The sequence below is a fragment of the Mustelus asterias genome, chromosome 23 (assembly GCF_964213995.1).
Source record: "Mustelus asterias chromosome 23, sMusAst1.hap1.1, whole genome shotgun sequence".
Classification (NCBI taxonomy): domain Eukaryota; kingdom Metazoa; phylum Chordata; class Chondrichthyes; order Carcharhiniformes; family Triakidae; genus Mustelus; species Mustelus asterias.
The window spans coordinates 56,424,140-56,451,909 of record NC_135823.1 but is presented as its reverse complement, the minus strand read 5'-3'; the positions used below and the strand labels follow the sequence as shown (position 1 = coordinate 56,451,909).

Sequence of the window (27,770 nt, the reverse complement as noted above, 5' to 3'; positions counted from 1 at the left end):
CTGGAGGATTTTCACAGCAACTTCATTGCAGTGTTGCCTACTTGTGATTAATAAATAAACTTTTTAACATGTACATCACATGCACATGCCCAACAGAGATATACAGCACAGAAACAGGTCCTTTGGCTGACCAAATTTCCTAAATTGAACTAATCCCATTTGTTTGGCCTATACCCCTCTAAACTTTTCCCATCCACATACCTATCCAAATATCTTTCAAATGTTGTAATTATACCCGCCTCTACCACCTCCTCTGCCAGCTCATTCTATGTCCGCACCACCCTCTGTGTGAAAAAGTTGCCCCTCGGGTCTCTTTTAAATCTTTCCCCTTGTCTTTCTTTACTTTTGTTCCTCCCCACTCTCCCCCTATTTTATCCCTCCTTTCCTTACTTTTTCTCCCCCTTTGCTTCCTCTTTCCCCCTTTTTTCAATTTTACCTCTCTCTCACCCATCTTCCCCCTCCCCTCACATCTTCATCTGTCACAGCTTAGCCTCTGATTTCAGTTTCTCTGCCGTCTGGCCTTTCACACTTTCTATTCTCTCTAATGGACTGCCATTAGCAGCCTTTCCCCCTGTTTTTGTGGCTATGACTCATCTTACATTCCCTCACCCTCCAGTATAATTATCTCCCACTTTCTATGCCTTTTAGCTTTGATAAAGGGTCATCTGGATTCAAAACGTCAGCTCTTTTCTCTCCTTACAGATGCTGCCAGACCTGCTGAGATTTTCCACCATTTTCTCTTTTGGTTTCAGATTCCAGCATCCGCAGTAATTTGCTTTTATCACACCACACACACACACCATATATGTATATACAGATACACACACATATGAATGTTTTACATGAAACCAAAAGAGAAAATGCTGGAAAATCTCAGCAGGTCTGGCAGCATCTGTAAGGAGAGAAAAGAGCTGACGTTTCGAGTCCAGATGGCCCTTTTGTGTCAAAGCTGAATGTTTGATATGCAGGGACATGCATTGGATCACGAGGGAAAATATTGAATTGTGACTTGAGCTCTGAGGTTGTAAAGGAGAATAAGAGTTTTAACAACACCAGGTTAAAGTCCAGCAGGTTTATTTGGCAGCAAATGCCATTAGCTTTCGGAGCGCTGCTCCTTCGTCAGATGGAGTGGATATCTGCTCTCAAACAGGGCATACAGAGACACAAAATCAAGTTACAGAATACTGATGAGAATGTGAATCTCTACAACCAACCAGGTCTTAAAGATACAGACAATGCGAGTGGAGGGAGCATTAAGCACAGGTAAAGCCCCATAGCGCGTTGGAGTCTGAATCATTAAATGGTTTCAACGAGGAGATAGATACATTTCCAATAAAAAGTGGGTTAAGGGGATATGGGGAACAGATGGGGAGGTGGATTGTAAAGGAGAGCAGGGAGAAGGAGGAGGCACCTGTGGACTGAATACAGTGTCAGGAGGAGGGAGGAGACAGGAATTGGTGTGATACAAGTGGAACATTTTTAAAAAACAGTGCATCAGGGTTTTGCAATCAGCAGTGAGGAGTGCATTTTATTTTTTAAAAGAAGAAAAATCTTGGGCTGGTAAATATTGCAGCAATAATGTGACATGAGCTTCCTGTTTGGGTATTGTGTTTGAAGATAGGAGAGAGAGAAAAAAAATCCCCCTCTGAGAGGCAGCAGACGGAAATGCTTTTCACCACTCGAGTGATGTGCAGAGAGACTGCGAGAGGGAGCTGGCCAGCTTGTATCTCTCCTCCACCACTGAGCGCTCAGCCTGACTGCAACACTTCAGCCTCGGGAGGGGAAGAAAAAGGCAGGCATTTGGCGCAAGAGGAGGGGGAAGAATCTGCAGTCTGACCGCCGTCACCTGGATTTAACCCCTTCAGGCTCCCCCGGGAAGGGGCAGGAGGACACAGGGTACCCATGGAGGCTGTCGCATTGTACAACTTTGCGGCATCAGCCGTAGACGAGCTCAGCTTCAACAAGGGAGAAACTCTCAAGGTGAGTCCGAGACTGCAAGTCCCTTCCTCAGCGTACGGTCCAGCAATGAAAGCCAATTACCTTGTAATCTCCTCCTCATCATCATCTTTGGTGCCATGTACAGAGGAACAGGGGAGGCCATTCAGTCCTCCCGAGTCTTATTATTTATTAGTGTCACAAGTAGGCTTACATCAACACCGCAATTAAGTTACTGTAAAAATCCCCGAGATGCCACACAGGCACAGTGGTTAGCACTGCTGCCTCACAGTGCCAGGGACCCGGGTTCAATTCCTTCCTCGGGTCACTGTCTGTGTGGAGTTTGCACATTCTCCCCATGTCTGCGTGGATTTCCTCCGGGTGCTCTGGTTTCCTCCCGTGGTCCAAAGATGTGCAGGTTAGGTGGATTGGCCATGCTAAATTGCCCCTTAGTGTCCCAAGATTAGGGGATTAGCGGGGTAAATATTTGGAGTTACAGGGAACAGGTCTGGGTGGGATTTCCCCTTAGTGGCAGGAGCATTATGTGAGGTTACAAAGATAGGGGTTGGTTGCGATTGTCATCGGTGCAGATTCAATGGGCCAAATGGCCTCCTTCTGCACTGTCGGGATTCTATGATTTTATGGTTCCGGTGCCTGTTCGTGTGCATGGCCAATACACCTAACCAGCACATTTTTTGGACTGTGGCAGTCTCTCCTGCCATTCAGTGGGGTTATGTCTGATGTGTATCTCAACTCCATCTACCACCCACGGTTGGTTGTGTAACCCTTAGTGCTCCGAGATCTATCAATCTTAGTCTGAAATTTCTAATTGTCCAACTCCACCCCCTGCCCTGAGTTTTTTTTTGCTGGTGGGAGTTCCAGATTTCCTCCCCTTTGTGTGAAGAAATGCTTTCTAACATCACCCCTGAACAGCCTGGCTCTCATTTCAAGATTCTGTCCCCTTGTTCCGGAGACCCCCCCCCCCCCCCCCCCAACCCCCCAGCCTCTGTATGGCTGTGACTTAACTTCCAGCTCTCTAAAACACAAAACTTACAAGATGAATTTTGCACCTGGAAAGTTGATGTGTGAATCCGTGGATTACCCTTCACATTTATTGGATACTGTGCTATAATTGGGCTCGGAGACTTTGTAAATATATTATTTTCCAAAGGCCTGCAAACGGAAACCAGCCATTTTGTGATATTCAGATCAATCAGTCCATAGTTAACATCCACTGGTTGCTTAACTTGGAATTAAACTGTTCTTGCAAGAACTAATTCCCGTTAAGCTATGTTTTTCAAATGGGGGCAGCATGGTGGCACAGTGGTTAGCACTGCTGCCTCCCAGCGCCAGGGATCCGGGTTCAATTCTGGCCTTGGGTGACTGTTCTCCCCATGTCGGCGTGGGCTTCCTCCGGGTACTCCAGTTTCCTCCCACACTACAAAGATGTACATGTTAGGTTGACTGGCCATGCTAAATTCTCCCTTAGTGTCAGGGTAAATTAGTAGGGTAAATGCTAATAGGGGATAGGGCCTGGGTGGGATTATTGTCGTTGTAGACTCGATGGGCCAAAGGCCTCCTTCTGCACTGCAGGGATTCTATGAATGGTTATCTATCTAAGTCTCAGCTGTCAAGATATTGACAATCTAGTTTCGCACAATTTTACTTCAGGAAGGGATGTTAAAACTGACGTGTTGCATGTTCTCATTGACTGGCAGGGCCGGTTGGAAGGGTTGAGTGGATAGCCAGAAGCTTTTTCCCAGGGTGGAAGTGTCAATTACAAGGGGGCACAGGTTCAAGATGAGAGGGGGAAAGTTTTTCATGCAGGGAGTGGTGGGTGCCTGAACTGCGCTGCTGGAGGAAGTGGTGGAAGCAGGCACATTCGCAACACTTAAGAGGCATCTGGATGGATACATGAATAGAGGGATGGATTGAGTAGGGACAGAAGGATGATTTTTTTTTACCTTAGTCAGGGCTTCATGATCAGCACAAGCTTGGAGGGCCGAATGGCCAGTTCCTGTGCTGTACTTTTCTTTGTTCCTTGCTCCTGCTTCTAATTCGTATTTTTGCATGTTGTGCCCATGCCAATTGGAGCATGAATATGGAACAAAAACATTATTTTCTTGTTTGTTGAATTTGAAAACTGCACCGAGAGTCGTGCCTGATTCTTTCCCAAAATAAAACTAGCCCACGTAAAATAATGCCATGCACCGTTTGAGACTGATTGCCTCTGCTTGAGCTTATCCTATCTCAGGATTCAGCATTTTGTTTTTTAAGTGAGAACGGGCGTGTATGATCCTAACAAATGCATCATTCACAGATGCTAACAGGATATTTGCATTGAAGCTTGTATAGTAATGCATATCGAGTCAATTAGTTCACCAGTAATCTCATGAAAACATCAGATATTAGTGATAGCAATTCCGTTCAGGATGTATCTATTCACTAACTTGTTCTGGTGTCAGCCTCATCCCACCCATTTGCCCCTTAACATTATTTTTCAAGCTGCAAGTTTTATTTTAACTTATTTCACATTTTTCAAAGATTAGCAGGAACCAATTTTTAGATTGCAAATCATGGTCTCCAGGACCCAACGATACTATAGTCTCGATTTTAATGCCACCGCCCACAAACCTCTTGTGCCCAATGAGATGACGTGAGCACTGAATGATGGTTAAAATTGGGCACTGTGTCCCTATCTCCATGTTCACGTTGTTCTTCCGCCGGCCGCCATTTTAACTCTCAGTTATTGGGGAGGTATCAGAGGCACTCAATTAAGGGCCTCATAAATATTGGGGTCCGATTACATTGCAAGGCACGAGTAGTTTGATTTATCGAGCTCAGAAGAAGAAAAGGAAGACTTGCATTTATAAAGCCCTTTTCATAACAACCCAACATCTTAAAAAGTGTTTTACAGCCAATGAAGTACTTTCGAAGTGTGGTCACTGTTGTAATGCAGAATAAGGAGGAACTATACAATAGAAGAGACCTTCCTGTACTGTGTGATTGAGGCGACATCTCACTCAAGACTTTGCCTCCCCGCCCCTGTTGGGTAATCACCCATGGCAACTTGCAATGATATAGCATCTTTAGTCCAGCAAAATGACTCCCAAATCGTGACACAGGGTTTAATACTGAGCCACCATAGGGGGTATTAAGGCATGGGGAAAGAAGTAAGTTTTAAGGAGTGTCTTAAAATCAGAGAGAGTAGGAGAGGAGAGTGGATGGCATGGTGGCCTCACAGTGGCTGGGTTCAATTCCAGCCTTGGGTCACTGTCTGTGTGGAGGTTGCACGTGCTCTCCGTGTCTGCGTGGGTTCCCTCCGGGTGCACTGGTTTCCTCCCACAGTCCAAAAATGTGCAGGTTAGGGGTGGATTGGTCATGCTAAATTGCCCCTTAGTGTCCCAAGATATGTAGATTAGCTGGATTAGTGGGTAAATGCACAGGGTTGCAGGGGAAGGAGGGGAGGGCCTGGGTGAGATGTTCTTTTGGAGGGTCAGTGCAGACTCGATGGGCCGAATGGCTACTTTCTGCGCTGTAGGGGATTCTGTGGTTCTATGGAGAGAAGTTCAGGGCCTATCAGTAGCTGGGAAATGGAAGTACGGGAGAAGCCAGAAATGGAATAGCACGGATTTAAGAGTTTTACGGCTGAGGAATTTACAGAGTTGGGGAGTGGCGAATCCACAGAGGGATTTGTAAACAAAGGTGAGAACTTTAAAATCAAGATGTTGCCAGACTGGGAGTCAAAGGTAGATCAGCGAGCACATGGATAATGGGCGAATGGGATCTGTTAGGATGCAGCCAGCAGGGTGGTGAGAGTGTGGCACTGGAGAATCAGGAAGGTTGTTAATTTGAGCCGAAAAATTAAGTGGCAAATTTTTCCGTTCTACCCACCATGGGAATCCTAGCAGGCGAGGGGCGGACCGTGGAAAGATCCGTTGACCTCGGGCGGGATTTTCCGGTTTTGGGATGAGCGCAGCCAGAAAATCTGGCCCAAAGACTGTAATAGATGGTTTGTTATACCTGTGGTTCAAGATAACATTGTCATCAGTTTGATCTAGCTTGTGAATGGGTTTAGAACTTTTTTTTTTAACAAGACCTGAAATTAAGGCAAAGAATCACACTGAAATGGGTTGCAAACAAGCCCACGGGCAGAAATGATTAACGTAACGCATTGTGGCAGGCAATCACTTCCAAACTGTCACTCCATATGTGTGTGGAAAATCAAATTCCAGAATGACCCATTCTTCTGAACCGGGGTGGCACGCTGGCGCAGTGGTTAGCACTGCTGCCTCACAGAGCCAGGGATCCGGGTTCGATTCCTGGCTTGGGTCACTGTCTGTGTGTGGTCTGCGCGTTCTCCCTGTGTCTGTGTGGGTTTCCTCCGTGTGCTCCGGTTTCCCCCCACAGTCTGAAGATTTGCGGGTTAGGTGGGTTGGCCATGCTAAATTGTCCCATAGTGTCAGGGGGACTAGCTAGGGTTATTGCATGGGGATAGGGCCTGGGTCGGTGCAGACTCAATGGGCCAAATGGCTTCCTTCTGCACTATACGATTCAATGAATCCATAATGGAACAAAGAAGAATGAATTTCTTTCTCTCTTGCTTACTTTCTCCCTTCAATCTCCTAAGGCGCAGATTCCTTGTAGGGGTGCAGCACAGAGTGGCCTATTATCCTGTGGTGCCTCATTTGAATGGCCATTGTTGGATTGTTATTGGTGGTTAGAATATGATCGTCAGTATTCGGGCGGCACGGTAGCACAGTGGTTAGCACTGCTGCTTCACAGCTCCAGGGTCCCGGGTTCGGTTCCCGGCTCGGGTCACTGTCTGTGTGGAGTTTGCACATTCTCCTCGTGTCTGCGTGGGTTTCCTCCGGGTGCTCCGGTTTCCTCCCACAGTCCAAAGATGTGCGGGTTAGGTTGATTGGCCAGGTTAAAAATTGCCCCTTAGAGTCCTGAGATGCGTAGGTTAGAGGGATTAGTGGGTAAATATGTGGGGGCAGGGCCTGGGTGGGATTGTGGTCGGTGCAGACTCGATGGGCCGAATGGCCTCCTTCTGCACTGTAGGGTTTCTATGATTCTATTCATTGTGTAGTAGCAGCTCCCACACTGGTTGATTAATGGTAGCACTGGGTAGCAGGCTCAGGAGGTCGTTGGTAGTGCTGGTTGGAGAGAGGACGCATTAAAGATTGCGGTTTTTGCCTTCTGGGGTGGGGTGGGGAAGTATTTGCATTCATGTAGCGCCTTTATGACCTTGGGACCCATCCAAAGCACTTCCAATAAATCTAGCATTTTCGAAACATAGTCACTGCTACAATGTAGGAAATGCAGGAGCCAATTTGTGCACGGCAAGCTCCCACAAGCAACAATGAGGTAATTAATTGGATAATCTGTTTTTAGCGATGTACACTGATGGGGTAAATATTGACTGCAATTGCATCAGAAGGAAGTGTCCTGCCTTTTACCAAGATAGTGTTCATTTGAGAGGTGCAATCAGAGTCTCAATTTTACATCCCATCCGAAAGCTGACACTTTGGGAGGTGTCGGACTCCAATTTTACGCTCGAGTTTCTGGAGTGGGGCTCTCTCGGCATGTTTCAGAGACAAGGGGTCTACCCCCTGAGCTTGGGCTGTAATGAAGGCGATGATGTTTGGCCGTTTGAACTGTAAAAATGTTGTTTCAGACACAAAGGCCTGGTTTTGGTTTTACACAAAGTGCACTTTACAGTCGATGGGCCCCATAATTGTCGTAACTCCGGCAAACAAGATTCAGCTTTCATAGAATCCCTACCATTCGGCCCATCGAGCCTGCACCGACAACAATCCCACCCAACACCTAGCCCCGTAAACCCATGTATTTACCCTGCTAATTCCCCTAACCTACACATCTTGGGACACCAAGGGGCAATTTAGCACGGCCAATCCACCTAACCCGCATATCTTAGATCATAGATCATGGATCATGGAGTCCTAAAGGGCAGAAGGAGGCCATTCAGCCCATCGAGGCTGCACCAAGAACAATCCCACCCAACCTCTATCCCTGTAAACCTACGTATTTACCCTGCTAATCCCCTAACCTACACATCTTGGGACACCAAGCGGCAATTTAGCATGGCCAATCTACCTTATCCGCACATCTTTGGAGTGTGGGAGGAAACTGGAGCACCCGGAGGAAACCCACACAGGCACGGGGAGAATGTGCAAACTCCACACAGATGTTCCTCACATTGCAGCTATATCATGTTACAAAACCTTTGTGGTTCATTGCTTTGGGCTGTTGAAGGCGAAGTTCAGCTAATTGCAAGACTGAAAGTCTTGATTTCAGCCATGCAGTTGCCAAACACCTGGACTGCGACTCCACCACAAGGATACTTGCCTATGACCAGGTGACAAGGGAATTGACAATTTGCATGAGGTCAGAATTACGATCAGGCCTTAGGCCTATCCCCTCCTGGCACATAGATCAGTCCCTGGGACCTCAATTAGGCCCCAGACCTGGATTTCTCCAATTTTCAATCCACCTTAGACTCCTAATCAGAGGATCAGATGTTCAGATCGAAGTTTCCCAAAAATGTGTCACTTTTGGTGCAAGGAATGACAAAGCTTTGGAATAAGGGACTCTCCTATCTGTCAGCTGAAGGAGCAGATGTGTCAGAGGCTGGTGGGCAGGGAGATGAGTAATTTCAAGGGAATCATGGGATAAAATAATGAAGATATTCACACATGTCGATTAGAATAGGGGAAAAAGCTTTTGTATTTTTCCTCGGAGATGTTAGCGAGGGCTCAGCACCATACTGCATGCTCAGAATCATAAAATACCTACAGTGCAGAGGGAGGCCATTTGGTCCATCGAGTCTTCAGCAACAACAATCCCACCCAAGCCCTATCCCTATAACCCCAGATGTTTACACTGCTAGCCCCCCAAGACTAAGGGGTAAATTCCCATGGCCAATCAGCCTAACCTGAATATTTTTGGAGTGTGGGAGGAATATAGGGGGCATGGTTAGTAAGTTTGCAGATGACACCAAGATTGGTGGCATAGTGAACAGTGAAGAAAGTTATCTCCAATTGCAACGGGATCTTGATCAATTGGGCCAGTGGGCTGATGAATGGCAGATGGAGTTTAATTTAGACAAATGCGAGGTGATGCATTTTGGTAGATTGAACCAGGGCAGGACTCACTCAGTTAATGGTAGGGCGTTGGGGAGAGTTACAGAACAAAGAGATCTAGGTGTACATGTTCATAGCTCCTTGAAAGTGGAGTCACAGGTGGACAGAGTGGTGAAGAAGGCATTCGGCATGCTTGGTTTCATCGGTCAGAACATTGAATACAGGAGTTGGGACATCTTGTTGAAGTTGTACAAGACATTGGTATGGCCACACTTGGAATACTGTGTGCAGTTCTGGTCACCTTATTATAGAAAGGATATTATTAAACTAGAAAAAGCGTGGAAAAGATTTACTAGGATACTACCGGGACTTGATGGTTTGAGTTATAAGGAGAGGCTGGATAGACTGGGACTTCTTTCTCTGGAGAGTAGGAGGCTGAGGGGTGATCTTATAGAGGTCTATAAAATAATGAGGGGCACAGATCAGCTGGATAGTCAATATCTTTTCCCAAAGGTAGGGGAGTCTAAAACTAGAGGGCATAGGTTTAATGTGAGAGAGGAGAGATACAAAAGTGTCCAGAGGGGCAATTTCTTCACACAGAGGGTGGTGAGTGTCTGGAACAAGCTGCCAGAGGTAGTAGCAGAGGCAGGTACAATTTTGTCTTTTAAAAAGCATTTCGATATTTACTTGGGTAAGATGGGTATAGAGGGATATGGGCCAAATGCGGGCAATTGGGATTATCTGAGGGTTTTTAAAAAAAGGGTGGCATGGACAATTTGGGCTGAAGGGCCTGTTTCCATGCTGTAAACCTCTATGACTCTAAACAGGAGCACCCGGAAGAAACCCACGCACACATGGCGAGAATGTGCAACCTGCACGCAGTCCCCCGAGCCAGAATCGAACCCGGGTTCCTGGCGCTGTGAGGCAGCAGTGCTAACCACTGTGCCATCCCTACCTTGTGGGGAAACCCAGTTACAATTATTTTTGAAGAAAACTCAAACAGCAACTTGCTTTTCTATAACCCCTTTCACAAAGTCAAATGTTGCCCAAAGCATTTCCCAAGAACAGTATCAAAGAGGATTTGATACCAAACCATATAGGGAGTTTAGTCATTCAGCAAGAATCATCCCCAGACATTTAAGATTAAGCTTTGTCTACTTTAAGTCTCACTTCCTCTATCTGCCGAAAGACTTCTAACTTGGAAAGGAAAAGCAAAAGCTTGCAATAGTTCAAATGATGTCCAGTGCACCTGCTGCATATTTTAAGGGGTACTTTCTCAAAGGGAATATGTTTGCAAACCTTTTGGTACAGAGCTGAAAGTTAAGCCTCATTCAATCCTGGCACCCTCCCCCATCCTCCAGTCCTTCCTTTCCTCCTTCCATCCTCATACTCATCTGCTTCTGTCCTCTCCTTCCTCTTCCACCTCCTAACCCTCTTTCCATCTTCTCTTCTTCCACCTTCACACATGCCTCCTTCCATACTTCTCCTGCTCTTTCCGCTCTGTCTTATCACTCTCTACCCTCCCCTGTCTCCTTTCTCCTTCCCTCCCCTCTTCTGCCCTCCTTCCAAACTACCCCCTCCTCCTTCCAAACTACCCCCTCTTCCTTCCACCCTCCACCAATCTCACGTTTAGGGGTGTGGGTGGGATGGTGTGTTGGTTTTGGGATGGCAATCAGACGTATCTTTAATTCTTCTTCAGCTATTGAGTCCAAGGACTGAGCCCCACCAAGCTTACCGGCAAGCATCAATGTCTCATGCTGTAATTTGAATGTGAGACCTACACTTTCCAAAGGCTGATGCGATGGTGGAGCAGTCCCACTAGCCTCATGTGCTCGGTGATATTTGATTGTAGAATTGCACTGCATCATGAAGAGACTAGCCTCATCAGGAACATTTTGCGACATAGTTCCCCCACTTGGAGATGTTGAGTCAAAGTGCCCTTACTTTAATGCCTCAAGTGGAGTCATAGACATCTGGGGCTCAAGTTCAAGAGTTTTGTTTAATTTTGCTTAGTTTTGACGTGAAATTTTTTTTTCATGCCGAGAATGGTTAGAATGAGGACCATTCTACAACATGGACTAGTAGAGACAGATAACATTGATTGTGTTATTATTGTCACATGTATTAGTATACAAAGAAAAGTATTGCTTCTTGCGCACTCTACAGAGAAAGCATAGCATACGTAGAGAAGGAAAGGAGAGGGTGCAGAATGTAGTGTTACAGTCATAGCTAGGGGTAGAGAAAGACCAACTTAATATAAGGTAGGTCCATTCAAAAGCCTGATGGCAGCAGGGAAGAAGCTGTTCTTGAGTCGGTTGGTACATGACCTCAGACTTTTGTATCTTTTTCCTGATGGAAGAAGGTGAAAGAGTTTATGTCCAGAGTGTGCTGGCTGCTTTTCCAAGGCAGCGGGAAGTGTAGAGAGAGTCAATGGATGGGAGGCTGGTTTGCGTGATGGACTGGGCTTCGTTCACCACCCTTTTTAGTTTCTTATGCATTAAATGGGCAGTAAGATAAAGATGAGGAAGAGGGCATTAGAAGGATATGCAACTAAGTTGAGATAAAGTAGGCTGGGAAGAGGCCTGTGTGTGGCATAATATGGTAGAATTTTTTGTCAAGGTTCACAGTGACGTACTTGATTTTGAGACCAGGGTCCTGAATCTCAATAAAGGTAACTATGATAGTATGAAGAATGAATTGGCCACGATGGACTGGGAAACATTACTGAAAGGAAAGACAGTGGACAGGTAATGGCAGGCATTTAAAGAACGAATAGGTGAACTCCAGAAATTGTTTATTCCTGTTTGGCGCAGGAGTGGTAAGGGAATTATGGCCAAACCATGGCTTACAAGGGAAATTAGAGATAGCATCAAATTCAGGGAAGAAGCATACAAATTGGCAAGAAAAAGCAATAGGCCTGAGGATTGGGAGCAGTTTAAAATTCAGCAACGGAGGACCAAGCGATTGATTAGGAAGGGAAAATAGAGTATGAAAGTAAGCTAGTGGGGAACATAAAAACTGACTATAAAAGTTTATATAGAAATGTAAAGAGGAAAAGATTGACACAAACAAATGTCTTACTATCAGAATCAGGAGAATTCATAACGGGGAATATAGAAATGGCTGAGGAATTAAATTTGTACTTTGCTTCAGAAAGAGATGAATAATGTGCAGGAAGTGCTGAGAGAAACTTGTTTCTGTGAGGAGCTGAAGGAAATCAGCATTAGTGGAGAAATGGTTTTGGGGAAATTGATAGGATTGAAGGTGGATAAATCTCCAGGTCCTGATAATCTTCATCCCAGAGAATTTAAGGAAGTGGCCCTGGAAATAATAGATCCATTGGTGATTATTTTCCAAAATTCTTTGGACTCTGGAATTGTTCCTACAGATTGGTGGGTAGCTAATGGGAGCCTGTTTTTCAAAAAGGGAAGTACAGAGAAAGCAGGGAACTATAGACCAGTGAGCCTAATGTTGGTACTGGGGAAGTTGCTGGAGTCAAGGATTTCATAACTCGGCATTTGGAAGGCAGTGGTATAATCAGACAAAGTCAGCATGGATTTAAAAAGGTGAAATCATATTTGTCGAATCTTTTGGAATGTTTTGAGGATGTATCGAGGAGAGTTGACTGGGGAGAACCAGTGGATGTGGTTTATTCAGAAGGCTTTTGACAAGGTCTCACGTAGCAGACTACTATGTAAAGCTAAAGCACATGGGATTGCGGGTAATGTCTTGAGGTGGATAGAAAGCTGGTTAGCAGATAGGAAGCAAAGAGTTGGCATAAATAGGTCTTTTACTGATTGGCAGTCAGTGACTAGTGGGGTTCCGCAGGGATCTGTGCTAGGACCCCAACTGTTCACATTATATATTAATGATTTGGAAGAGGGAAATGAATGTATTATCTCCAAATTTTCAGATGATCCAATGTTGGGTGGATGGGTGAGCTATGAGGAGGATGCACAGATGCTTCAGTGTGATTTGGACAGACTGAGTGTGTGGGTATATGCATGGCAGATGCAGTATAGTGTGGATAAATGTGAGGTTTGGTAGCATTAATAGGAAGACAGATTATTACTTGAATGGGTGTAAATTGAGAGAGGTGGATACTCAGCGAGACCTTGGAATCCTCGTGCATCAGTCACTGAAAGTAAGCGTGCAGATACAGCAGACAGTAAAGAAGGCAAATGGTGTGTTGGCCTTCATAGCGAGAGGATTTGAGTATAGGGATCGGGATGTTTTACTGCAATTGTATAGGGCATCGGTGAGGCCAACGGGCTGAGAGTAAGAATCAAAGAAAGGTTCGATCAGTTACCTCATTGATTCTCAATGTCTGTCCCCATTTCGAATATTGTGAACAGTTTTGGTCCCGTTCTCTAAGGAAAGATATGCTGTCAGTGGATGCAGTCTAGAGAAGGTTCACTATGTTGATCCCAGGTATGGAGGGGTTTTCTTATGAGGAGGAGTTGAGTTGGTTGGGCCTGTACTCATTGGAGTTTAGCAAAATGAGAGGTGACCTTATTGAGACATATGGGCTTGAGAGGGTAGATGCCGAGAGGTTGTTTCCCCTTGTGGGAGAGTCTCGGACCAGAGGGCATAATCTCAAAGTAAGGGGTTGCCAATTTGAGACTGAGATGAGGAGGAATTTCTTCTCTTAGAGGATAATGAATTTGTGGTATTCTTTACCTCAGAGGACTCTAGAAACTGGGTCGTTAAGTATTTTCAAGGCTGAGATAGACCAATTTTTAATCAGTAAGGGAATCAAGGGTTATGGAGATAAGGTGGGAAAGTGGTGCTAAGGATCATCACATCAGATCAGTTCTTGGATGGTGGAGTGGGTTCAATAGGCCAAACGGCCTACTTTCACTTGCAAGTATAGAATCATAGAGTCATAGAATGCATACAGTGCAGAAGAGGCCATTTGGTCCATTGAGTCTGTACTGACTCTCTGACAGAGTATCTCACCGACCTAGGCCCTCTCCCTCGCCCTATCCCCATAACCCCACACATTTCTCATGGCTAATCCATCTCACCTATACATCTTGGGACAATCTAAGGGACAAATTAGCGTGGTGGTCTTATGGATCACAGGAAATGTGAGGTGAGCCACAGCTGGGAATTGGCACAGATGGTAAGGGGTTTCAGACATCACATTGATCCTACCCAGCCATCCCATTCAAGAAATTTGCCAAACAACTTGCAGAGCCAGAGCATCATGTGCTGCAGCATTGTTTTTCTGGACCCTGTGCAAAGAGATACTGGCCACCTGCATCTTGAGAACTAAGCATCAACTGCCAACTACCGCACTTCCTCCTCCCGCTGAGGAAGCAACGAGATGAAGTCTCGGAGTTAGATAATGAAAGACATGTGCCATACACTCGCTGAAAGGAAAATCACTCAGACCAATGTTTGCTTTCTGACATTGAGAGCTTCTGATGGAAGCTGAACACATTCACACCCCACAATACTGAGGAGCTTAAGATGGGATATTGGGTGGCACAGTGGTTAGCACTGCTGCCTCACAGCACCAGGGACCTAGGTTCGATTCCCGGCTGTGTGAAGTTTGCACATTCTTCCTGTGTCTGCGTGGGTTTCCTCCGGGTGCTCCGGTTTCCTCCCACAGTCCAAAGATGTGCTGGTTAGGTTGATTGATTATGCTCGATTGACCCTAATGTCAGGGGGATTAGCAGGGTAAATATGAGGGGTTACGGGAATAGGGCCTGGATGGGATTGTGGTCGGTGCAGACTCGATGGGCCAAATGGCCTCCTTCTGCACTGTAGAGACTCTTATCTATGATCATTGCAGCTGTGTCTGGAGACTTTACTGGGCACAATGAAATAGCAACAACATGAGGAAGCAATGGTCTAGTGGTATTATCGCTAGACCATTAATCCAGAAACTCAGCTAATGTTCTGGGGACCCAGGTCCGAATCCTGCCATGGCAGATGGTAGAATTTGAATTCAATAAAAAATATCTGGAATTAAAAATCTACTGATGACCGTGAAACCATTGTTGATTGTCAGAAAAACCCATCTGGTTCACTAATGTCCTTTAGGGAAAGAAATCTGCCGCCCTTACCTGGTTGACTCTGAACTGTCCTCGGGCCACTAGGGATGGGCAAAAAATGTTGGCCAGCCAGCGATGCCCATGTCCCACGAATGAATAAAAAATGATGGGTTGGCCTCCTGCAATGTGTGCTGCAATTACGTCATAATGTTTTGATCTAATTTACTGTGCTGTGGACATGGCTGTCCATGAATGGAAATTTAAATGGAAGTAGGCAGCTAGAAATGGCAGACCTGTTACATGCATTATTGCCTTCACTGTAAAGGGGGGTCGGTTAGTTCAGTTGGCTGGATGGCTGGCTCATGATGGCAACAGCCTGCGTTCGATTCTCATACTGGCTGAGGTTATCCATGATGGTTTCAACTTCTCAACCCTGCCTCACACCTAAGGTGTGGTGATCCCTAGTCATCTCTCTCTCAAAAAAGGGTGAGCAGCCTATGATCCTCAGGAACTATGGCGACTTTCATTTCACTGTAGAGCAAGAGGACAAAATTGGCAACTCTTCATTGGAAGCTAAAAATAAGCCAAGGGGAGGGGCTTATTGAACTTGGTAATGGAAAAAGTAATGGGACTTAAGTTAGACAATTTTGCAGGACTTTCTGGCTTTCACCCAGGGTATTAAAAGAAATAGGTGAGGAAATTGGAGCGGCAGTGATCATAATATTTCAAAGCTTTCTTGTTTTGGAGGATTGGAAGATTGCAACATATCATGTCATTGTTTAGAGAGGAATGGACATGAAAACCAGGAAGTGGCAGTCGTGACAGTCTGCTACGACGTGGGAAGTTTCAATTTGTCAAGGGTAATTGAAGTCTTTGACAAGTCTAATCATTTTCCAACCAGAAAACAGAGGGTTTGGCAAAACAGTGACCAGAAATGCAAACCATTTCTGGAAGATAAATAGGTTAGTGGAATGTCTCAACAGGTGGTAAAGATCATGAAGGTGTTGTCTCACATTTAACCGCAGCTTGGGAGAAAAATGAGGAAGCAATCTGAAGGCAAACATACTGTTTGCTGCATGCTGAAAATCTGAAATAAAAGCAGCAAATTCTGGAATTACTCAACAGCTCTGGTAGAAGCTGTTCTGATGCATAAAGGTCTTTGGTCTGAACAGTTAATCCTTCTTCTCTCTCCACCACAGACGCTATGCCAGAACTATCGAGTATTTCCATAATTTTCTGTTTTTATTTCACAGTCGGAAGGAGTAGATGTACAGAGAATGTTTGAGGCTCAAATACAACATTCTCTGACATAGCCAAAGAAATGCCAGATGTGAATTTTCTAAATCAGAGCAGAGTACAAAAGTAAAATGTAATCAGAAATGTGCAAAAGAAACACTGATTAAGCTGCGGTTAAGAAATAGTGTACAGACTGCTCATATAGAAAGGACATTGAGGCCAGTCAGAGTGCTGTATGTAGATTCATCAGTGATCGGAAACCATAGATAGATAGATTTAGCAGTGAAGGGTTTAATACAGATCTTAAGAGACTGAATACAGGAAGACAGTTGTGGTGTCAGTAACAGAGGTCCCTCAGTCTAAAACCATCATAGAGAGTGAAGGCATGAGATGTTAAAAGATAGAACATAGAAACATAAAATCACTACAATGTAGAAGAAGGCCATTCAGCCCATCGAGTCTGCACCAACTCTTGGGCAGAGCATCCCACCCAGACCCTATCCCTGCAACCCCATATATTGAACCCACTAATCCCCCTAATCCACACATCCTGGCACACTAAGGGGCAATTTAGCATGGGCAATCCACCTAACCTGCACATCTTTGGAGTGTGAGAGTGTGGAGCACCCGGAGGAAACCCACGCAGACACGGGGAGGACGAGCAAACTCCACACAGTCACCCACAAGGCCGGAATTGAACCTGGGTCCTTGGAGCTGCGAGACAGCAGTGTTTAAAAAAGGAGGTAGACAAAAGGCAGGTAACTATAGGCCGGTTAGCTTAACTTCTGTAGTAGGGAAAATGCTTGAATCTATCATCAAGGAAGAAATAGCGAGACATCTGGATATAAATTGTCCCATTGGTAAGGCGCAGCATGGGTTCATGAAGGACAGGTCATGTTTGACTAATTTGGTGGAATTCTTTGAGAACATTACATGTGCAGTGGTCAATGGGGAACCTGTGGATGTGGTGTATCTGGATTTCCAGAAGGCATTTGACAAGATGCCGCACCAAAGACTGCTACATAAGTTAAAGGTGCACAGTGTTACGGATAATGTATTAGCATGGATAGAGGATTGGTTAACTAACAGAAAGCAAAGAGTGGTGGTAAATGGGTGTTTTTCTGGTTGGCGATCAGCGACTAGTGGTGTGCCTCAGGGATCAGTGTTGGGACCACAATTGTTTACGATTTACATAGATGATTTGGAGTTGGGGACCAAGTGTAGTGTGTCACAATTCGCAGATGACACTAAGATGGGTGGAAGATCAAAGTGTGCAGAGGACGCTGAAAGTCTGCAAAGGGATGTAGATAATCTAAGTGAGTGGGCGAGGGTCTGGCAGATGCAGTACAATGTTGGTAAATGTGAGGTCATCCATTTTGGTAGGAATAACAGCAAAATGGACTATTATTTAAATGGTAAGAAATTGCAGCATGCTGCTGTGCAGTGGGACCTGGGTGTCCTTGTGCAGGAATCTCAAGGAGTTGGTTTGCAGGTGCAGCAGGTAATTAAGAAGGCAAATGGAATTTTGTCCTTCATTGCTAGAGGGATGGAGTTTAAAAACAGCGAGATTATGTTGCAGCTGTATAAGGTGCTGGTGAGGCCACACCTGGAGTAGTGTGTACAGTTTTGGTCTCCTTACCTGAGAAAGGATATACTGGCACTGGAGGGGGTGCAGAGGAGATTCACTAGGTTGATTCCGGAGTTGAGAGGGTTGGCTTATGAGGAGAGATTGAGTAGACTGGGGCTATACTCGTTGGAATTCAGAAGAATGAGGGGAGATCTTCTAGAAACATATAAGATTATGAAGGGAATAGATAAGATAGAAGCTGGGAAGTTTTTTCCACTGGCAGGTGAAACTAGAACTAGGGGGCATGGCCTCAAAATAAGGAGAAGCAGATTTAGGACTGAGTTGAGGAGGAACTTCTTCACACAAAGGGTTGTGAATCTGTGGAATTCCCTGCCTAGTGAAGCAGTTGAGGCTACCTCATTGAATGTTTTTAAGGCAAGGATAGATAAATGTTTGAACAGTAAAGGAATTCAGGGTTATGGTGAGTGGGCGGGTAAGTGGAGCTGAGTCCACGAAAAGATCAGCCATGATCTTATTGAATGGCGGAGCAGGCTCGAGGGGCCAGATGGCCTACTCCTGCTCCTAGTTCTTATGTTCTTATAACTGTTGTGACACTGTGCCACCCATAAAAAACACTAAAGTTGACAGTAGCACTGAGCCTCACACAAGAATACAAATGCCAACTGGATGTGGGACGCATAGCATTTGTTTTGTGTTATTGATACCATTTTTATAGTTATCTTCTGACACTTGGTAGGCTATCCACAGAGAGTGGTTGATGCAGGGACTATTCCATCCTTTAGTGGATTAATTTCCTCAATAACACTAACATGTCTCTTTCAGGTGCTTAACATGGAGGATGATCCTAACTGGTTTAAAGCGGAATTACGTGGGCAAGAAGGCTTTGTACCCAAGAATTACATTAAAGTGAAACCACACGAGTGAGTATCCTCTGGTCATTGAACATCTACATATTGAATTTCCTGCTCTGCAGAAGCATGAGTGCGGCAAAGTAGGATTCTATTCTTGGCTGAAGCCACAGTCTGGGTTTCACAATTAGTCTCACTGTGCTGGGGGAAGAATATTTCAATAGACATGCTTGACGCTGGGATAGTTTGAATGGCTGGATTATCTTCCCTCGAAGGGTGACATGGTGGCACAGTGGTTAGCATTGCTGCCTCACCACACCAGGGACCCGGGTTCAGTTTTGGCCTTGGGTGAGTGTTCTTCCCATGTCTGCATGGGTTTCCTCTGGGTGCTCTGGTTTCCTCCCACAGTCCAAAGGGAGATTGGCCATGCTAAATTGCCCATTATTATCCCAAGATGTGTAGATTGGGGGATTAGCCACGGTGAATGTGTGGGGTTATGAGGTTAGGGTGGGGGAGAGGGCTTGGGTAAGATACTCTGACAGAGAGTGGGTGCGGACTCAATGGGCCAAATGGCCTCTGTCTGCACTGTAGAGAATCTATAATTGAATGCACAATGGGCCAGAAGTCGGATCCCAGCCGTAAATTGGTACCTCAGCACTGAAAGGGAAAAATCTTATTGAATGATATATAAAGAAGATAACTTGGTGGCAAGAAGAAGTACCTTGCCTTGTTACTTGCACTCTTGCTGTTTAAAGGTCAGGCATTGCGGAGGACACTGAAGAGTTGAATTTGTTGGTACAAGTTAGGCATTTTAAGTTTTTCATACTCTTTTCTACTTCTTGTGAGTGACATTCCAGTGTTCTCATCAGTTCTTGTTTTTCCTTAACAAACTCATCATTGCTACGTGAAAGTTGATTCTATACATTGATCAGCTTTTCCTTGGCATAGTATAATTCTTCTGTGCTAACCTTTAAACCCACTTTTTGTCGTTACGGTTTTGCCAATAGTTTTTGAAACACCTCACACTCTTGTCAAGACCCAGGTTAGAAACTCCAAGGTATTTTATGAAGTTAGCCTAGACTCTAAGTTTTACACTTGATTCTGGCATTGGTGTTTCACTCCAGGTATGATTCAAATGACCCACTAGGAAGCTTTTATCAAACAAAGTTTAGTTACAAACACAGTTAGAATATAACAAAAAGAATTAGGATAACTTTTACCAATTACAACACTTAAACGTGACACAGTATAACTCTTAATGGCTAGCCATCTCTGTTGTTCCAATTCAAAAACAATACCTCATAGGCATACAGTCTTCTTCAGAATTAGTTAGCATTAAAACCAATATGCTCACTGATATAAGATTTCCAGCTTTTAACACTTATAGACATAAATCCAAACAGCCGTTTTCAGAGACAGATATATCCTCAAGGCAGCAAAACAGTGAGGCAAATCTAGTCTCTGGCAGCTTCCAGTCTTCAGACTTCAGAAGCAGGAAAGCATAATCTCTTTCTACAGCTTCCAAAACAGCATCTGAGAAACTAAGCTGGAATTCTCTTTAAAAACAAGCTGTCCCCAGTCATATAACCTGACCTGTCAATTATCCCAATCAAGCTCTACTCTGCAATTCCAGGGGAACATCAAAACAACAGAGCATTGCATTAATTTAGATTAAAACAAACATGATGTCAATCATCATGCAACCTTAACAATAAAGGACACCAGCTACAGACAACATGGCTCCGACAAAATGCCAGGGACTGCTGAAAACACCCTGTGGAGAAGCATGATTAAAATACATTTCTTAAAGGCACAGAATTGTCACATTCTTGAATAAGAATTTTTATCTTTGTTTACTATTCTACGTTCTTGATGATTGTCTCTTTGTATTTTTTTTGGAGATTTAATATTCTTCCAAGATTTCTTCCAAATGGGTAACTGTTCCTTTCAGTGTTGCAGTCAGTGTCTTGGATATCTTGGCTTCCTTTTGGAATACATTCCTCAGTCTCCTCTGAAAACCGGTTGGTCCGTTCTTTCAGAGTGGCATTCAATTCATTTTGTTTCACTTCATAATGTTCCAGAGGAACGTGCTCTGACCTGAGGGATTCTTGGCGTGTGCATGTGAGGGTTCCTCAAGAGGTCTTCCTTTTTGATGTAAAGCTCAATTACTTTTGTCTTGAGTTTTCATGTCACTTTCCAGAGTCTCATTGAGTTTGTCCTGCTGAACTGCCATTCTGCTGCTCAAGGTAGTCTTTATTCTGTCATGCTGCTGACAAGTAATGTACTGATCTTGAAGGATAATTGACTATTCTTTCAACTCTTTATGATCTTGTTCAGCTCTCGTCTTCTCATGCTGCATTTCAATGTATTGCTTTGTCACTATACTAAAAGCTCCAGCGCACCTTTGTCTGAATTAGCGCTCACCGGGCGAGATTTTCTGGTTGTTCACATCAGTGGGATCTTCCTGTTGGCACCGCCGCCATGGGTTTCTCTGGAGCTTTTCCTGGATTTTAAGATGGTGTTCTATGAATCATAGAATCCCTACAGTGCAGAAAGAGGCCACTTGGCCCATCGAGCCTGCACCAACAACAATCCCACCCAGGCTCTATCCCCGTAACCCCACGTATTTACACTGCTATTCCCCCTAAAACTAAGGAGCAATTTAGCATGGCCAATTCACCTAATTTGCACATCTTTGGACTGTTTGTAGGAAACTAGAGGAAACCCACACAGACACGGGGAGAATTTGTTTAAGTTTAGTTATCAGTGTCACAAGTAGGCAACAAAGTTACTGTGGAAATCCCCACGTCGCCACACTCTGGCGCCTGTTCAGGTGCACTGAGGGAGAATTTAGCACGGCCAATGCACTTAACCAGCATTTCTTTCTGACTGTGGATGGAAACCGGAGAACCCAGAGGAAACCCACGCAATCACAGGGAGAACGTGTAGACCCCACACAGATAATGACCTGAGGCCAGAATTGAACCCGGGTCCCTGGCATTGTGAGGCAGCAGTGCTAACTGGTGTTGCTGGCCGCTTGGAGACAAAGGGATTTCCCATGCTTGCCGGTTTTGGTGGTCTCTGCAAAATGGTGATGCCGCACATCTTTAAAAAAATTCTTGAACAATGGCTGCCCAGATTAACTGCCCTGTTGCTTCTTTTGTTCAGCAGTCAACTTTGCCAAGTAGCAAGGTGATCGAATTCTAGCGCATGTTTGCTTTTTCCAAGTCGGACAGCTGTGAGGTTCCTGACGCATTTAATTCATTTTTCCCTCTCTTATTTCTGATGTGCAGAGAGATCACATGTTGAGGCTCAGTCTCGGGGTTTGGGTTTTAATGACAGATTTCTTTCAAATGGCATTTCTGACGCTGAATTAGTCAAAGGGTTCTCAGGAGTTGCCTGCTGCCTGGAATTTTAAAACATTTAGCTCACCCTTGCAGGTTCTGTCCACTCTGCACTCTGAAGCTGGACTTCCAAAGAACATTCATTGGAGTCTTCTGCTGCAGTCAGGAATTAGTCATCTCTGCCTTCAGCTCCCAGGCCTTTTCCTTGACACATTTTCTGGTGCTTTTGTTCTCTGTGCCCTCTGCTTCTTTTAGGAGCTTCTTATGGGTCAGAAAGCTTTACTCAATTTTTTTAGTCTACCAACATTTCTGTTTGTTTCAGCAATTTAGCGATGTTGTGGATTTTGCTGCCATGTTGGGAAGGTGTTGTTTACAGAGTGGTACCTCTTTAAAAAAATCTTTGTGGTCTCCAGTAGGTTAACTGTAAGTATTCACCAGTAAAACTATTTACATGCGTACAGTAAAGGGTGCAGGCTAGGAGCTATCTCCTTGCTTGGGTTTTAACCTGTCTCTACTCAGCACCATACTGACCCTGGGTCTGGGTCATATACCTTTTAACATCACTGTGTGAACAGTACAATACTCAGTCCCACATTAATCCTGTATGTGCCAGACCCTTAAACAACATAGACTACATACATTACACAGTCAAATAATGGTCGAATCCACAGCCTTTGTGATTTTAAACTTGAAGTGGAAAGAACATGTAAGTGGAAAGCCTCCCCCTTGTTTATTATTTGCAGCCAAATCAAGATGGCATTTTCACTTCCCAATTTTACACTTCAACTCACTTCACAAAGCACCGAGAGGAAATCTTCCCCCAGTTGCCTTTCAGTGCAGATAAAAGCAATTTTCAGATGAGCGTTGGGGCACAGTGGTTAGCACTGCTGCCTCACAGCACAAGGGACCTGGGTTCGATTCCGGCCTTGGGTACTGTCTATGTGGAGTTTGCACATTCTTCCCCTGTCTGCGTGGGTTTCCTCCGGCTGCTACTCATTCCTCCCACACTCCAAGGATGTGTGGGTTAGGTTGATTGGCTCTGCTAAATTGGCCCTTAGGTTAGAGGGATTAGTTGGGTGAATATGTGGGGCTATGGGGATAGAGCCTGGGTGGGTTGCTTTGTTGGAAAGTCTGTGCAGACTTGATTGTCCAAATGACCTCCTGCACAGTAGGGATTCTGTGATTCTATGATATCTGTCATTTTAGCCTACCATAGCCCCTCACTGTCAACCTCAATCCAGTGTCAGGGGCACTAGCAGGTTAAATACGTGGGGTTACAGATATAGGACCTGGATGCAGGCTCGATGGGCCAAATAGCTTCCTTCTGCACCGTAAGGATTCTATGATTCGGATACAGAGGCTGTGAAAATATTAGAAACATAGAAAAACTACAGCACAAAATAGGCCCTTCGGCCCCACAAGTTGTGCCGAACATATCCCTACCTTTTAGGCCTACCGATAACCCTCCATCCTATTAAGTCCCATGTCTTCATCCAGGAGTCTCTTAAAAGACCCTATTGAGTTTGCCTCCACCACCACTGACGGCAGCCGATTCCACTCGCCCACCTGTGTGAAAAAGGATATTGTAGCCTTTAATCTGTGGCTATGAGGTTGAGCACTTCTGTTAACCCCAGAAGACTTTTTCTCAGAACAGTCCATCTGCATAAGTAGCATTTTGAAGTTTTGAATAACCATCAGCATCACTTCCGATGCTGGATGGAGTTTGAAGTACCAAACCACAGCTCAGAAAACATTCCCCTTTCTCGGTTAAAAAAGTAATATTCCACTCAAACTAACCTCGCTACTGGTAACTCTTAAAGAAAATGTTTTAAATAAAGCAGTGGAGATTCACCTGTGGTGAACCATGTCATTTAACAATCATTTTGGTGTATTTTGCTCATTTGGACATATTTTTGCATTGGTGTCCACGCAAGTCTGCTCATAATTAATGTGTCATAGGTAGACAGGGTGGAAGGTGTTTGGCACTCGTGCCTTCATCGGTCAGAGCATTGAGTACAGGAGTAGGATGTTATGTTACAACAGTGGCGGCACGGTGGCACAGTGGTTAGCACTGCTGCCTCACAGCACCAGGGACCTGGGTTCGATTCCTGGCTTGGGTCACTGTCTGTGGGGAGTTTCTCCCCGTGTCTGCATTGATTTCCTCCAGTCGCTCCGATTTCCTCCCACAGTCCGTGCTGGTTAGGTGCATTGGTCATGCTAAATTCTCCCTCAGTGTACCCGAACCGGCGCCGGAGTGTGGCGACCAGGGGATTTTCACAGTAACTTCATTGCAGTGTTAATATAAGCCTACTTATGACACAAATAAATTGATAAATTTCAACTTTAAAGCATTAACTGTATAAGACATTGGTCAGGCCACATTTGGAGTACTGCGTACAATTCTGGTCACCCAGAAGAAGGATGGTCATAAGTAGGATGTTATTGAACTGGAAAGGACGCAAAAAAGATTTAGAAGGATGCTACCAGGACTGGAAGGCTTGAATTATAAGGAGAGGCTCGGTAGGCTGGGACTTTTTTCCCTGGAGTGTAGGAGGATGAGGGGTGACCTTATAGAGGTTTATAAAATCATGAGGGACATAGATAAGGTAAATAGCCAAGGTCTTTCCCCCACGGAAGTCCAAAACTAGAGGGTGTAGGGTTAAGGTGAGAGGGGAAAGATTTAAAAGGGACCTAAGGGGCAACTTTTTCACACAGATGGTGGTGCGTATTTGGAATGAGTTGCCAGAGGAGGTGGTAGAGGCGGGGGCAATTATAACATTTAAAAGACATTTGGACAGATACATGGGTAGGAAACGTTTAGAGGGATATGGGCAAAACACAGGCAAATGGGACTAGTTCAGTTTAGGGAACCTGGTTGGTGTGGATGAGTTGGGCCGAAGGGCCAGTTTCTGAGCTATTTATCTCTATGACTCTGTGGGTGGAATTTTCCCATTCTGCCACCACGGGAATTTTAGCGGGCGGGACACGGACCATGCAAAGGCCTCGGGCAGGAGTTTCCGGTCTTGGGGCGAGCGCGGCCGGAAAATCCTGCCCTATGACTCTAATTGAACAGTATGGAAAACATTGTTTTGTGACCTGTCCACATTAAGTTGCAGGGAACTGAAATTCTCAACTATCCTTTGCAAATGACTAAATGTATCCATGTAGGTTTGATGGAATTGATAAAATGAAAAAGGGAGAAGGAGCAAAAGGAAGAACCTGCCTTTATATAGTGCTTTTCATGACCCCGGTACATCACAAAGCTCTTTTCAACCAATAAAGATTGTATTTGAAGTGTTATTGCAATTTCGGGAATGCAGCAGCTAACTTATGCACATCAAGATCCCATGGACAGCAATGAGATTGTGATCAGATGCGGTGTTTTAGTGATGCTCACTGGGGAATAGATAGACAGCCAAAGCACTGGGGGAGGACACCCGATGTTCTCCTTCAAGGTTGTGGATCGTTTATGTCCACCCAAGAGTACAGTTGGGGGCTCAGTTGAATGTCTTACCTGAAAGACGGCACCTCGGAGAGTGCAGCACTGCAGTGAAGTATGAGCAAAAAAAAAGGGAAAACCCTCAAAGGGAAGGTAAGGGATTTTGAGCTCTTTGAGAATGAGTAAAAGATGGAGTTTTGAATTTAACTGTGAGCATTGGGGAAAAAAAACGAATCATTGAATTAAGTATGCAGCACAGAAGGAGGCCGTTGGCATATCATAGAATCCCTACAGTGCAGAAGGAGGCCATTCAGTCCATCGAGTCTGCACCGACTCTTATCCAGATCCTATCCCCGTAACCGAAGGTATTTTACCCCGCTAATTCCCTAACCTATATATATCTTGTGACACCAGGGGGCAATTTAGCACGGTCAACCCACCTAACCTACACGTCCTGAAACAAGGATGAGGTCTCTGGGGTGTGACTTGACCCATTCTGACTCAGGTTATCCACTGAGCAAATGGGCGGGATTTTCCAGCGTTGCTCGCCCCAAGACCTGAAAATCCCACCCGAGGTGAACGAACCTTAGCATGGTCTGTGTCCCGCCCGCTCCGATTCCCGTGGTGGGCGGGGAGGAAAAATTCCACCCAATGACTCCTTTACCTTGATGCATGATCGAGTACATGGCACAGGAGTGTATAATATTCCCTTTTGATATTGGTTTTAACTTGCTTGTGTTTTTTTTAATTGATCAGCTGGTACATAGGCAGAATCTCCAGGACATCGGCTGAAGAATTACTCCTGAAGCAAGGATACGTCGGAGCGTTTCTATTACGAGAGAGTGAGAGTTCACCTGGGGAATTCTCTATATCAGTAAAGTAAGTAATGCAACGATTGATAATGTAAATCGTCAACTTAGCCCACAATGATTACAAACCAACAGGTTTCACTTCCCTGTAGCCGTACTGATGTATGTCATGGCAGGTCACGTGTGTTTTTGTTTTTTTGAGAGAGCTGGAGATGAATAAAGGTCCATAAAACAGTTCACCCAAACTGGAAAGAACGGGAAAATCCCCAAAGGAATGGTTTTACAGATGAGCAGCTTGAGTTTTTTTTAATTATAAATTCCTTCAATTTATCAGAGGCAGGGAAAGCTAAGGGAAGGTATGGAATTTTGAGCTCTTTAAGGATGAGAGTAAAAGATGAAGTTTTGAATTTAACTGTGAGTATTATGTGAAAAAAGAATCATTGAATTAAGTATGCAGCACGGAAGGAGGCCACTCGACACATCATAGAATCCCAACAGTGCAGAAGGCGGCCATTCAGTCCATCAATTCTGCACCGACTCTTACCCAGACCTTCCCCCATAACCGAAGGTATTTTATCCCACTAATCCTCTAACATATGGGCGGGATTTTACGGCTCACTTGGGCAAGACCGGAAATTCCCGCTCAAGGTCAATGGAGATTTCTGTTGTTGGACCCTTGCCCGCTCCGATTCTGGGCGGGCAAGATGGTAGAGTTCCAGCCTAAATATATCCTGTGACACCAAGGAGCAATTTAGCATGGTCAATCCACCTAACCTACACATCTTTGAATTGTGGGAGGAAACTGGAGCACCCGGAGGAAACCCACGCAGACACGGGGAGAACACAGACAGTCACTCCAAGGCCGGAACTGAACCCAGGCCCTGGTGCTGTAACTACTTATTTTAGGATCCTAGGATGCAAGCCACCAGGGCCAGGGAACTTATTTACCTTTAGCCCCATTAGTTTGTCGAATACTACTTCTCTAGTGATGGTACTTAAAATCCCTACAGTGCGGAAGAATGCCATTCGGCCCATTGAACCTGCACCGACAACAATCCCACTCAAGTCATATCCTCGTAATCCACTGATCCTCCCAAGGGTCAATTTAGCACAGCCTATCCACATAACCTGGCCATCTTTGGAGTGTGGGAGGAAACTGGAGCAACCGGAGGAAACCCACACAGACATGGGGAAAATGTGCAAACTCCACACAGACAGACACCACAGGCCGGAATCGAACTGGGGTCCCCCTGGTGCCATGAGGCAGCAATGCTAACCAATGTGCCAACCGTGCCGCCCTATGCTTGTGCTGCCCCTTTGAAAGAGCTACCCATTTTGTTCAGCCCACTCCTGCACATGCCCTGCCCTTTCCTCATTGTCCCTCACTTGTTCCTTTTCAGATAAATACCCAATTCCCCCAGCAAAAGATGGAATACAGTGTCATTTGACAAACATTTTTAATG

At 45.0% G+C, this 27,770-nt stretch overlaps 1 protein-coding gene across 2 annotated transcripts in view; it reads left to right on the top strand.

Annotated features, from left to right (window-relative positions):
- The window catches only part of LOC144510395 (GRB2-related adapter protein-like), a 112,585-nt gene that overhangs the window by 53,219 nt on the left and 31,596 nt on the right, over positions 1 to 27,770 (top strand). The window contains exons 1-3 of one of the 2 annotated variants that reach the window (XM_078239835.1): positions 1,489 to 1,980; positions 18,690 to 18,787; positions 26,255 to 26,377. In XM_078239835.1, the coding sequence (XP_078095961.1) occupies positions 1,903 to 1,980; positions 18,690 to 18,787; positions 26,255 to 26,377 (299 nt within the window). In that variant the 5' untranslated portion in view covers positions 1,489 to 1,902. Of the gene's footprint in view, positions 1 to 1,488; positions 1,981 to 18,689; positions 18,788 to 26,254; positions 26,378 to 27,770 lie in introns of those variants that run through there. The other variant, XM_078239836.1, reaches the window with a different exon arrangement.